We start from the raw sequence: 14,617 nt of genomic DNA, 5'->3' as shown, positions 1-14,617 counted from the left end.
AACTTGCCATGCTCGTGCACGGGCGAAGCATGCTCGGGTGTGTTGTCAAACTTGGTTTGATTTAATCTGGTTTGGTTTAATGAGTTTAATAAAATTATAAATTTGAACAATGAACTTTTTTTTAAATTTGGAACAACACAACACAACACATAACGCTATAATTGTTGTTGTAAAAGACAACATCAAGCTTCTCTGTCGATACACAATATTTTAAAAAGTTTTATTTTGCGCGCTTATGTAAACATTTAAATCTCGACAATACCCTACAGAGAATAGGAAGAGTGTTATGATGGGAACCAGCTATTAAGCACTCTCTCCGAGTAACACGCACTGCTCACACACCTCAGCTCTTTTTTATTACCTGTCAGAATTTGTACATTATTAGCCGAGCGCAGAGATGGTTCCCACGCTTCTCTCCAATAAACACGAGAACACAGAGCAGTCTGCGTTCACATACACTCTTCACTTTCTTCACCTTGGCGATGATTAGCCGTTTATAGATTGCCTTCCATCAGACCATGAAGTTAATATGATCTTGTGTATAGCCTACCGAAGTTATTGGGATGATATTATTTTTTAGTTTCTAAATATTGTTCTGCATGTCTTTGTTCTTATTTTACTTAGCGACACCCATTAGACATTTGCACTCAAAAGGCCGAGATTAAAGCAACTGGCACGCGCAGGGCCATTAAAGCGCGTGAGGGTTGGTGTGTTTGCGCGCATGAGAATGAGGAAGGCGCAGGTGAGACCAGACGGCCTCTCTGGGGATATTAGCATATTGGTCTATACCTATATTATTTTAATAGATATTGAGCAAAAAATAATAGAACGGTAAACAACAGTGAGAAATTTATAATTTCCACTCTGTTATAAAGGCAGAAAAGCCTATTCAAAAAAAAAAAAAAAAAATTCACTAGATCAGATTTCGTTTGAGTCATTTCGGGTCGGTTTACTAGCGTCAATAGTGGCCAATCTTGAACCCCAAGAACTTGTACAGAGAGAAAAAAAATCCAAACGGGCTGTACCAAAAACAGAAACTCACAATATGCACGGCAGTGCTGTATCGCCTAAACTGAGAATACTAAACTTGCACAAAGGGCACGAAATTGTGTAAATATTTAAAATTCGCCAACAGGCAATCATTTGAAGAGTGTTATGATGGGAACGCGTTTTAGCCACGCTCTCGCAGTAACACGAACAGCTTACACCTCACCTAGGAACATGGACTCACACCTCAGTCCTGTTTTATTACCTGTCGGGATTTTAGCTATCACTGAACAGAGACGTTCCCACGCTACTCTTCGATAAACATTATAACACAGCCAGCGATCACATATAGTCTCCATTTTTATCACTTCCATGCGTGCTTTGACATTCACAATATGAGCGGTGCATCATCAGGAACTTTCTGCAACCTCGATAGAAGGCGTGGAGATAAAGCACTCAAAATAGTGTAGATCATATTTGTCAAATTCCTCTCCATCTTTCTTTACCTTTAGGCATATTTTAGCGAAGCGTGTCCAGTGAACAAACAGTCGTATTTCCACGGGAACTAGACACGTGCTGTCTTCGTATTACAGATCTAACATTATAGCTCGATCTTTAAAGCTTTGATTACTTTTCGCGCTAAGAAAGGATGTACGCTATCTTCAGAACATTAATGAACAAGAGTCTATTAACATAGTGATTTCAGTGCAATGAATAATGCTCACGCACGCTTTCATATGCACACGTGGATGCTGCAGTCCACGCGCGCGCATTGTTCACAGGCGTGAAGTTGGCACGCGGCACGCGCCCTACAGAATTACAAAGAAGTGTGAATACACGTCACCTTGCTCCCCCCTGAAGATTTTACACATTTTATTGTACCCAGATGTTTAGGCTACTGCGACGTTGTGCCTTTTTTGAGCAAAACAAATCCACAAAGCGTGGATTGGCACGCGCTCATTTATTATTACGCACAGCAGTCCCCCTGTTTCTTTATAGCCTAAAGCTATTCTTGCCAAATGTAATTTATTTATTTTTTATAAAATGGATAATTGCGACTTTAAATGTAGTTTAAACAAGGCACGTTTGAAGCCTTATAAAAGCAATCCTGCCGTGCGTCAATAAGGAACTAACATAACTGGACTGGACTCAGCCTCGGCAGCCTTATGCTATTCAGATAATTATATGAACATGCTGATATTTCATATTTAAAAATGGTTTATAATGTAGTTGTTTCTGCTGTTTTATGCAACTTTGGGGTCGCTTCATAACATCACTGCAACGCATGCAGGCTTAAAGATTGCAGTTGTATTTTTTGTTTTTGCTGCATTAATTATGTGGTACAGTTATGAGGAAAACGTTCAAAATAGGCTATAATTCGAAACCAAGCCGAAGAACAGCGGCATGTTTCCAACAGTGGAACTAAGACTCTTGACATTAAAAGAGAGCTTTTTATTATTATAATGGCGTCTGTGTCACCAGCGGCGCGTGCAGGGCGATTGATATGCATATTTACTGAGGGTGTTTCCTCATGCGCGCACGTGCCCACGGAAGTCTAGGTGTCAGTGAGCGTGTGCCATCAGTGCTTTTCATCTAAAATCGGCCTGAATGTCTTCAACCAATTCAGTGGAGATTATATGTTAGCTAACTACAGTAATAGGTAAAAAATAGGTAGCTATTTGTAATAAATCTGTAAGACTGTACCCAGAACGCGATATTAGCCTACTCTGATGCTTTCGACTTCAGCCATGTCCGTGATTACTATTAACCGGCTACAGCTTATAGGTATGATCTTCAACATTACAATAACTTTTAATAATATAGCCTATATCTTTTTGAGAGTTTTGTTTTTAGCTAGGAACAAACTGCACGAGCGCAGTGCGCGTTCACGTTCAGTCTGTGACAGATAGTGGGCGTGGTTTGTGGCCACGCGCGCCTGGAAGCCTATAAATACCTGAGCTCTGTTTCAGACCTGCAACTCACTGTCTGCGCGCTCGAGGAGAGATCTTTACCCAGCAGACCTCACTGAAGAGACCTCGGATCTTTACTGGACCATCACTGATATAAACCATTGTTTGGAGCACTCGTGTAATGAAAATCCTTGGAGAGACTGAGACCATTAAAATGGACAGAAAGGTAAATATTTATTTCTGTGCATGAATCTAATCTCAAAACTCTAACATTGCAGCCTGGCATAAGCTTGTAAACCCCGACCTGTCCACTGACACTAGTCTTAATGTTTTCTGCAGCTGTTGAAGCCTCAGGTAGAAAGACGGAGAAGAGAAAGAATGAATCGGAGTCTGGAGAACCTGAGAACTCTTCTTCTGCAAGGCCCTGAGCACAATGTAAGAACAGCATGCTTTTTCATCTCTCAACATAATAAGCTTGTACACTCTTAATAATAAAGCTTCCAACAAGGAGTTTTCACCGCAGTGCCATATAGAAGAACCATTTTCAGTAAACAGCTCTTAAAATAACCATTTTCCACTATAAATAACCTTTTGTGCACTGGAAAGATTCCACGAATGTTAAAGGTTCTTTATGGAACCATCAATATAGAACCTTTATTTGCCTATGATAAGAGTTCTCTAAGAGTTGGTCTAAATTCTCCTCGTTCATTTTCAGAGTCCTTCTCAAAGAAGACTAGAGAAAGCAGAGATCTTGGAATACACCGTCCTGTTTCTGCAAAACTCTGTCGCTCAGGCCAAGAAAGCCAAGGATGTGGAAGGAGGAGAGAAACACCAGTTCGTGGACGGCTTTTCTTCATGTCTTCAGAAAGCGGCCCGTTTCCTGTCGGATGAAGGTGATTCCCACGGACTGGAAGCTTCTGTCTCAGAGACGATGTGTCACCGTCTGTCTCGACCCTGCATGTCAACCAGCGTCAGAGTCCAGAAGTCCTCCAGAACGCAGGCTCCAGATTCACACGCACGGCAGCAGAACTCTGTTTGCAAACAAAGACTCCCATCCGCTTGCAGGAACATTGTGCCAGACTCTAACAGGTTTCCATCCAGAAGCACACACTCAAACACACAGCGTGCGACGGGCCGGCCCGACTCTCAGCAACAAGCAGCGGTCAGTCAGACGGTCTGGAGACCCTGGCCTTGAGAGAGATCGAGGCTGAGACATGGACTCAAAAATAGCGGGCTTGTGTAATAATCAGACATGGTTCATCTCTTCTAAAATAGGTTGCAGAGAGACATGTTTATTTCCAAAAAATCAAATGTTGTGTATTGATTTTATCATCTGACATCTCATTGGAAATGTAAAATGTGTAAATAGTGTATGATAAACATGGCAATATATTTTTTACACAGATTTTTTTCTTTTCTTTGCATGATCTGTACTGGGTGTATGATCATTTGTAATACATAACTGATGTATGTATTTATCTATTTTGCACATTTATTTATTCATGATGACATTCCATTTTATGCTCAGATTTATAGGTGTATATTTTGGAGATTGAAGCAAATACATTCCATCATTAAAAATTTTAAATGAATCAGTTGTTTTTTCTTCTAAATAATATTAATTGTTGATGTCATGAGCAACTTTAATGATCGCTGTCTGCACGCGCCGGACATAAAGTCCGCTTTGATCATCAAAGCCTTTGAAATGCGCGCGACCACATGTGTCGCGCGAGTGTGAATGTTTGAGGCGAATATCTGGCACACTTCCACAAGACTTCTGTTCACACACACCTCTGCTTCCTCTGCTCGTTTGTCTGCTCAGATAATGAAGAAACAGTGCGAAAGGGCGCCACGTGCCTTGGCACCTTGACGGAGACATCCGCATAAACAAAGATTTGCTATAGTAGCCTATTGACTTGCCGTATAAAGAGTGTGTGTGTGTGTGTGCGCAGTCTGGTCCACGACTTCGGATCATTTTTAACTCTAGTTATGGGCTACAGTTTGTCTCAAATCACAGATGTAGCAAATTGACTATTGTTGTGCGTTTTAAAAAATATGCACGAACACAGTCTATAATGAGAAGAACACTTCTTATGAGCAGCACGCGAAGAGAAATTGAGGATTAAAACTCTTCTTTACCGTTCTTGTGCTAGTTTATTCTACTAAACTGGTGTTTAAAAGCTGGGAAAGACTCCTAGACATCTGAGAGATGCTAATGACTGGACAAAAGGCTGAAGTGAACCTGGTTTAACACGTCTTGGGCTCAGGATTTTGTCTCGCAAGTGTGAAGCCCACACGACTCAACGACTGGCACGCGCATTTCCATCCGTTTGAACCAGAGAAGCGTGAATTTTTTTACACAATAAACCTTATTGTGGCCAGGGAATGAAGGTCCGATGTCTTTCCCACGCTTCACGCTTTTAGGTTGTTAGGGTTTTTTCCTTTCCTCCAGTCATTAAACAGTTCAAACGGCTGTTGCGCAATAAATACATAACGGCTTGTTTCCCAAAAATAAAATATATAAAACCCCGCTGCCCTTAATCTGCGATTCATTTGGAAAATGTTACAGTAACGGTTAAACGTTTGTAGTACTACATTTTTTTGTTGCTGCATGATCAAAAATACAGTAAAACAGTAATGTTGTGATTACAAATTATAGAAGTAGGCTATTTGAATGTAGCCTATAATTAAATGTTTTCTGATTTTTTAGCCTCATTAGTGTCTTCAGTGTCACATGATCCTTCAGAAATCATTCTAATGATGGTTTGAAACATTTATTATTATTACTATCAATGATGAAACAGTTTGATGAATAGAAAGTTGAAAAGCATTTATTTGTAATATAAATCTTTTGTAACATTTTAAATGTCTTTAATGTCAATTTTTTTCAATGTTCCATTTAATGCATCCTCATTGCTGAATAAAAGTTTTTTTTTAATCTTACTACCCCAAACTTTTGAATGGTTTTCCGGTTTCCAAAAAAAAAACATGAAGCAGCACAACTGTTTTCAACACTGATAATAATCAGAAATGTTTCGTGAGCGGCAAATCAGCATATTATAATTATTCAGCTTTACATCACATGAAGAAATTTTTTATTTTATTTTTTTTTATTTATTTGATCAAAAATAGAGTAAAAACTGAAAAAAATAGATATATTCTTACAATTTAAAATCAGTTTCCATTTGAATATTTTTTAAATAAAATATATATATTTGTTTCCATTTGTTTCCATAAATTATTCAACCCCCATTCCAAATCAGGTTTATTGGCAACTTTTACAAACTTTCAGCTGTTTGCAATGAACAAATCATACAAAATTGAAATAGTTCAACACAATAGTTCAACACAACATGTTTCAAGTGGTTTCCCCAAATTCAACTGAAAATTAATATTTTAATGACTTTTTCAGTCTCAAAATTATTCAACCCCTTCATGGCAAGCATCTTTGGTACTTAGTTGAAAACCCTTTTGCTGTTATGACCTTCTGCAAACGAGATGTATAATCAGACACCAGCTCCTAGCAGCGTTTCTGAGGAATCTTACAGTAGCTCATTCCTCATGAGCAATGGCCTCCAGTTCAGTAATATTCTTGGGTTTGCGTGCTGCAACCGCCTTCTTCAAATCCCACCAGAGATTTTCTATGGGGTTCAAGTCAGGTGATTGTGATGGTCACTGTAGAATCTTACATGACTTCTTCTGAAACCAAGCCTTGGTGGAATTTGAGGCATGCTTGGGATCATTGTTCAGTTGGAAGGTCCATTGACGCCCAAGCTTCAGGCAGAGTGTTCTTTGCAGCATATGTTTCATTCTTCCTTCTCCAGACAAAACTCTGATCCATAGGTCAGAAAAGTTCCAGTTTTGTTTCAGTGCTCCACAGAACAGAATCCCAAAACATCTGTGGCTTATTTTGACCACTTTTCTTGCACTTTTGGGTCAGTGGTGTACATTTTGGAGATCTGGCATCCGTTTAGTGCGCACCTTACTGTGCAGCTGAAACCCTCAGAGCCTGTTGCCAAGTCTTGCTGCAGGTCTTTTGCAGTCACTCAAGGAATTTTCTGAACCTGCCTTCTCAGAAATCTGGTTGCAGCCGTTGAAAGCGTCCATTTTCTGCCCCGTCCAGGTAGTGTAACCACTGTTCCTTTAACTGTGAACTATGGTGTCTCTAGGAACAGTAAGTGCCTTCGCTATCTTTTGTATCCTGTTCCTTGTTTATGAAGGGCGATGAAATCTGCTCTTATCATTTTGGACCATTCTTTTGACTTAGTGTTATGTCCCTTAGATTTTGTTATGTTTGGCTAGGGGTTAAAGAGAGTATAACATTAAAAAAAAGAGGTGTGTGTAACTCAATATGAAGGTCAGGGCAATAAAAGAAAAAGGATCAAATCAAAACTCTGCTCAAAAGTGTTTATTGTACAGTGCCAAAAGTGAAAAGATGAAGAGATAATACTTACAATATTTTCACAGACAATGAGAGAAAAACAAAACACAAATAACAATAGCAAAAACAAGGTGGGAAGGCGAGCTCGAGAGATGCCAAATAAAATAAATTAAAACACTGAGATAATTCAGCTAAACTAACTCTAAAAAAGACGGTTCTTTACACGTAGTAACTGTCAGGATACAGACCAGGAGACAGAGGTAAGTGAATCCAAACACAGTTTCACTTCAGATAAGTTGATGTCAAGCAATCACAGTTCAGTAATATAGTCTCTTCTCTTTCAGATGCGGTCGGCAGCAAGCTCGCTCAGATGAAACAAACTCGAAGGAACACAGGATCTCAGGCAGCATGGAATCTGACAGGATTTCTGAAGACGGCACAACAATGACATAGAGGTTAGTGTTTCAGGTATACATTACATCTTGATGCATCTGAGGCTAAGGAGACAACAGATTACGGTCTGTTCCTGTTGGAGGCTTGACAATGAACTGGGGCAATGGTGAGTGTTTTATAGAGCTTGATGAGGTTACTGATTGGGAACAGGTGCGGGTGATTAGTAATCCGGAGAGTGAGTGCAGGTGTGCCAAAGAGGATCCTGGGTAATGTAGTGCAGAAACAGACGGTGAACGTGACAGTAACAGTTCTATTTAGAACCGTATCGTCCTGAAGAACCCTTTATATGCTGAAATGGTTCTTTGTTCAAGTTTAGGGTTCTTTATTCCCACCTTTTTTGTTTTTTAAATCTGTAACTCAAAGCCTCCTCATTACTGATGTTCTGGAGCTCAGCGGTACAGCTACAGTTACTACACATACTGTCAACATACTCTCAACAGGTAAATGGTTTCTTTCTTAAAATGTCTATAAATTATTAATTAATTATATAATTAAATTGTAACAATCATGTCTTTTTCTCTTTTTAGTTTAACAGAACATGTGAGTGTGAGCAGCTCTGTTCAGTTGAGGATACTCATCTTCTCTTCTCCACAGAGTAACAGAGATATGGAATTTATGATCCATATTGATTATTTTATTTTATTATGACTTTATGCCTAAACATACCCAGACACAAAAAAAACATTAAAGCTGTACCATGACTTTATATCACTTTTTCCTTTTAACATGGTAAAGGGCTCATTCTGTCTATTTTTGCTAATTTTGTGAACATAATTGTTTTTACATAATCAAATGTAAGAGACACAATGTAACTCTAAACTCAGTTGTGTATTTCAGATGCTGTCACGTATCATAACCTCATCGTCTGCAGAGAGAAACTGCACTCAGAGTACACACATTATGAAGGACGTAAAGACATCATAGGGGACTGTGAAGATATGTCACTGGAACTTGGTCTTCATTACATCTATATCATGTTCAATGTCAATTGTTATTTATGAATGTATTCAGCTATCAACTGTTGTTAGAGCGCTGTAATTTTTGCTTCAATCTGCCATGTCAATAAAAAATAAAAGTACCTAATTGACACAACATGCTGTTAAAAAATAAACAAATAAATAAAATAGAGGCAACAAGATATAAGACCAGGCAGAGAGAGGGCTAAAAAACAATATTAATAAATAATTTATATATATATATATAAAAAAAATATATATATATTAATGAAGATACTAATTAATGAAAAAATATAGTTGAAAATGTTATTTATAACAACATTAAGGTTCTATAGCACTTCCAAAGCATGGTTCTTTATGGAACCTCATAAAAAGGGTTCTATTTAGGGTTCTATCTGTAACAGTAACAACAAGCAAAAACCAGCAAAGTGAGCAAGAAAGCTGGGGACGTGGAAGAGATACGGGTATTTGAGGAAGGAGGCGTAATGTGATTTGCTGGGTGAACCGGGACATCATCACCCTTCATGAAGACTGACAGGCTGTGGATCCAATGAACACCTGAAACACACACACACCCAACAAAAGACTACACACTTATACCCATATGCAACACGCTTAATACATACAGCATACATAACACTTTGCCATATTTATTTCTAACTTGCAGTCAAACGTGACACTCAACAAACCTAGTGAGTTCATATATTTCATGTGTTCTAGCTCAAGCACACCTGGTGCAAATAATGAAGCCCTTGATTAGTGAGACAACACCTGATTTGCAGATTTGTGCTGTTGTGAGGGATTCTGTTCAGGGGATTGAATAGTTTTGAAACTGCAGAAGTCATTAAAAGTTGCATTTTCAGTTAAATTTGGGGAAACCACTTTACACATTTGTTGTGTTCAGCTATTTAAATTACTTTTGTTTGATTTGTTCTTTGTTTTTACTCTATTTTTGATCAAATAAATGTATACTTTAAAAAACTTATGGTCACACATATTTATGTTTTTCCTGGTCAGTTAGATCATTTAGATGTGATACAGTTAATGGCTAATAAGAAACAGATGTAAAACCACAGGTGAAAACTGTGCCTCCTAGTGGAATTACAAGAAAAACGACAATGCCTAGATATTCACAAATATCACCATCCTATCATCTTTTTTTCTTTTGCATGGTCTGTACTGTCATTTGTAATAACTGATGTGCATATTTATCTTTTCTGCACATTTATGACATTCACTTGTGCTTATGCTCAGATTTAGTTGTATATTTTGGAGATTGAAATACATTCCAGCCATTAAAATTTCCAAATGAATTAGTATTGTATTTTTCTCTTCATTCTATTTATGCAACCACTGCATGTCTTATCTATTAAACTGAACAAAGAACCCATAAGAAATGTAGGCCTGGCCTTCATCATTTATGCTTTTTGGCTAAGTAAGCACTCCTGGCATGTTGAACCTTTTGGTCTCAAGAGTAATAGCATAAATCAGTTTAAATACTGTATATGGGACGTCCTCATAGCTTTTGTAAATCTGGGACATTTTCCAAGTAGACGATAACAAAAGTTGTAATATTGTAAACGGTTAAGGATTTATGTTTAACTTAAGGCTTGAATAGGAGTCAACAGTTTACAGTAGCCTTTTAAGTCTTTATTAAAGATCCACAATGACTGAAATATAAACCATGTAGCAAAATGCACAACACTGAGTTTGTGTACACTAACAGACAAGATAGATGTGTTGTGAAACAATTGCAACAATTTATTTTTTACTCTTCATTCACAGTTATGGGGGCACAAATATGCAATATACATTGCTTTTACAAGACTAATATCTACAATAAAAATTAAATAAAAAGCCAGATTGAGTGGTTTCTTCTGCTTGTCTAAAAGATTAATTCCAAAGCATCAAAATGTTTATGACCAAAATAACAATGACGTTGACAAACCATTGTAAGCTTACCGACAACTGAAGGTCCTGCACTTTACATTCATAATCTAACCACAATACCACAGCTCTTAAGAAAATGTGGCATGTTGAGAATGACATCTTAAAAGCATTTTAATGATAGAACTTTGAGATTTAATAAAGAATCAACTTAAATTGCAACTACATTTGTTCAAAGTATGGCAGGGACATTAAGACTATACATGAAAACCCTCAAACTCAAGTTACTGCAAAAATTACATTCACCCCACAGAATACTGGCATTTAACAGAGCTAAAGGGATGTTCACCAAAGATGGTAATTTACTCATGTTCTAAACCTGTATGAGTCTCATCTGTTGAACACATATTTTGAAGAACGTTTGTAAATCAAACCGTTGACTGGAGCCATTGACTCCCATAGCAGGAAAAAAAAAAAAAAAAAGTTTGATTACCAACATTCAAAATATCTTGTGTTCAACAGATGAAACTCATACAGGTTTGGAACAACTTCAGAGCAAGTAAAAAAATAAAAAAAACATTTTAGGTGAACCATCCCTTTAACTGCACACTGAAAAAAATTTGGAGTAGAATTTACTTGAAAAAAGCTAGGCAACTTTTTCCACTCAGAAAATGCTAGTAAATTTACAAAGATTTGCCAAGTAAAAACCTAAACATTTATCAGTAGCTTTAATTAGAAATCTTTAAGTTAAATTTACTTGGAATATGGAATTAAGTAAACTTTACTTAACCTAGTTAAGTGAAAGTAACAAAGAAAATAAGTAATTTTAACTTGGCTAATAAAAGGCTGATTAATATTGATTTAGTTGAAAATTCTTTTGCTTTACATTTCACTCAAACAATAATATTGAATTTACAGTAAAGCACATACTATAAATGACTGGTATAATTCAATATAAAGCCTTTACTTAGATTATCTAAGTAATTTATACTACATCATGTCAGATGTTATGCATCATGTGAACGCAAAGACCTCAATACTTTGTAGACAATACACAATGACGGTAACATTTGATGGATCATTTGTGTTTGAAAGTGTCATTTTGAGCAGAAAATTTACTAGAAATGTCACAAAATGGCAAGTTACTAATCCTGACAACAAAAGCAATGATAAGTGTACAGCTGGAAACCAGTGAAAAATGAACCTCATTAATTATTCAAGGTCCAGTGCATGATGGGAACCCCAGTATCAGAAAAGTTGAGTCATTTTTACTCAATTTTATTAAGTAAAGAGTTGATATTTACGCTTTCATTTCTACTCGCTTGAATTAAGTAGGCCTACTGATATGGAATTTACTTAGTTTTTTTAATTCTTGCCTGACTAAACTTTTTCACGTAAATTATTGTTTTTTTTTTCAGTAGTATTTACTTCACCAAAAAATCTTTACAGTGCAAATAAATGGACATACAGTCACTGAAAATGAATGAATCCCAATACACATTATGTAGTAAAAATAAATTATTGTTTATTGAAAATATCAGTTATCAAATACAGAAAATATAAGGCTGGTAGGTCTAAATTACAGCAGATATAAACATGGCAGAAATTAGGTTTGTGTGCTAAGAAACTTCTAAACTACTACTAACATTAATTCAAAAGTATTATAAAGACAATTTTCAACGTCTATATACAGCAGATGCCATTTATCCCGTAGATATACTAAAGAGCAACTAATATAATGCCTGTGCAAACACAAACCAAAGACTCCTGGAACTTTAGTAACAGTTAGCTTGACTTCAGTAGATCCCGAACACTGGCGCCACGAGGAGAAGCACAAGCCTGTGAAGAACAAGAGCTTACAATTAGAAGTTACAGGAGAATATGTTCTAACATCTTGAAGAAAACTAGCATTAAAGCGAAAGCGTGTTCCAGTGATTGAGGATAGAACCAGCCGATGGGAAACATGCTGGTACCGAAGACATTGCACTGGGTCTAGTCTCCCTCCATACATACACACTAGAGTATTACAGACCGCGAGCATGCCAAGAATGGAGGTTTGACATACAGAAGAACCGTCATAAAACTATAATCTCGGATACTACTCGTCAAGAAAACATTAAAAATAATCAACTCGTATCATGATTTCACATACCATTGAACACACTTCCAGAGAGCTGCAGCAGACAGAGAGACAGAAACATGGCCTCGTGCTTTTTTATACCAGCTGAGTGTGTGTCGTCATCTCGGCGTAGAAAGGAAACATCCAATCATCGGACGCCTCGAGTGGAAAACGTCACAAGCTAATAACGCCGTCGTCCTATAGGGGGCGCGTGCGCTTTTAAGTAAAGATTGTAATAATAAATTTATTCGTCAACTCTCTCAATCTAGAAATCTATGTACTCCAAAAGGAAAATTCTTTTGGAATTCTATAATAGATAACATTCAGTGGAAGAAAACATGATTTCTACCATTTAAATATTGTATACCCAAAAATGAGAGAAGTGCATTTTAAACTTTTGCACAAATAGGCTACCCTTGTAATGCACTTTTGTCCAAATACTGTGATTTAGCTGAGGTATGCACCTTCTATAATAATGAAGTTGAAGACATCTGTCATTTGTTTTTTTCTTGTAATGTTTCTTCAATTTTCTGGAATGATTTAAGCTCTTATTGTTTTTCTAAAGTTAATATGATCAGTAATCTATGCATAAAGGATGTAATTTCTCTTTTTGAAAACCCAAACAAATCTTTAGAATCTACTGTTAACTTCCTTATCCTTGTGGCAAAATTTTACTTTCACAAGCAAAGGTTTCTTAAGAAAATCCCTACTTTTAATGATTTCCTTTGTGAAGTAAAATATTTAATCAAATCTCTATAAACAATTGATAATAGAAAATGTACGTCTTTTCTGAAAAAATATGATGAGATCTTTCATGTACCATGATTTATGTCTCTGCTGTTTTATTTTTATTATTATTTTTATTTTATTAAGTTTTTTTATTTCCTTTTTGTGTCTTATGATTGTGCAAAATTGACTTCATTTGTTTAATATATGCTTTTTTGGAAATGTTCTATATTTCTAAGAAAGGTATGTTTGCACTATTGTAAAACATTTCTTGAATAAAAAATAAATAAATAAATAAATAAATATGGGGGCGCGTGACGTTTGCACTCAAATTTGTATGTCTCAAATTAAGTTACATTTTTTAAAATAATATTTCAGTTATTCTCGCCACACATTTTTTTTTTTCCTTTGGAATAACTGTAATATTCTTCATAAGAGGAAATCCTTGTTTCTTGGAAACTGGTTCAGTAATGGAGTAATGTTATAGTGAACCAGATGTTTGACAATGATGGTAATTTATTTACCTATTATTTTATTTAAATATAACAATTTCCAGTATCTAGGAAAGAATTGAATCTCTTTGGAAATGTGTATGCTTTTCAGAAACAATAATAGCGGCTCAATGATTTCTGTTGGTCCCCCAAGACCAGAATCCACTGTGATTGCTTCTATTTGTCACAAGTCCAAAATTAGAAAATTATTGTAAATTATTACAAAATTAGGTCTTTAGGTCTTTATTTTTTAACCTTATTACCTCTTTTCCATCCATCATATCTTATAGGAACAACAGGTTTGATGATATTAAGTTGTCGTTTATCTGGTCACTCCCTCAGAAATGTTTCTAAACAAATAAAATCAAAGAAATATCTTATAAAATTATTTACAGATTTTATCCTGTCAAACTTTATTTTTTTGCAGAAATGTAGAAGTAACACTGATCCATCCTGCTCTTTCTGTGAAGTTTCCTCTGAAACTGTAGGCCGTTTGTTTTGGGAGTGTCCTTTTTCTGGAATAATGTTAATGCCTTGATTGTCCAAAATGTGTTCTGTGATTTTTTTTCCTTATCTTAAAGACACTTTCTTTTGGGGTTTTATATTAATGACAAGAATCTAAACAAAGTAGGTTTTTGTATTAACATCCTTTTATTTATTGGAAAGTTTTATATCCATAAATGTAAATAAGAGTAAACCCCGCTTTG

At 36.2% G+C, this 14,617-nt stretch overlaps 1 protein-coding gene across 1 annotated transcript; it reads left to right on the top strand.

Annotated features, from left to right (window-relative positions):
• The first annotated feature begins 2,828 nt into the window (after positions 1-2,828).
• Positions 2,829-4,290, top strand: her7 (hairy and enhancer of split related-7). Its single transcript, XM_079872218.1, has 3 exons — positions 2,829-3,123; positions 3,237-3,332; positions 3,613-4,290. Exons 1-3 carry the CDS (start codon positions 3,079-3,081, stop codon positions 4,090-4,092), a joined length of 621 nt encoding a protein of 206 aa, XP_079728344.1. The 5' UTR covers positions 2,829-3,078; the 3' UTR covers positions 4,093-4,290.
• Positions 4,291-14,617: the final 10,327 nt, after the last annotated feature.

Source organism: Squalius cephalus (assembly GCF_949319135.1).
Source record: "Squalius cephalus genome assembly, chromosome: 5".
NCBI classification, from domain to species: Eukaryota; Metazoa; Chordata; class Actinopteri; order Cypriniformes; family Leuciscidae; genus Squalius; species Squalius cephalus.
Note: the sequence above shows the minus strand (reverse complement) of the source record. Positions and strands in the feature narration are given on the sequence as shown.

Coding starts and splice junctions, on each gene's coding strand:
- her7 (XM_079872218.1), top strand. CDS start 3,079: ATGAAAATCCTTGGAGAGACTGAGACCATTAAAATGGACAGAAAG. Junction 3,124..3,236: donor CCATTAAAATGGACAGAAAG/GTAAATATTTAT, acceptor TGTTTTCTGCAG/CTGTTGAAGCCTCAGGTAGA. Junction 3,333..3,612: donor TGCAAGGCCCTGAGCACAAT/GTAAGAACAGCA, acceptor GTTCATTTTCAG/AGTCCTTCTCAAAGAAGACT.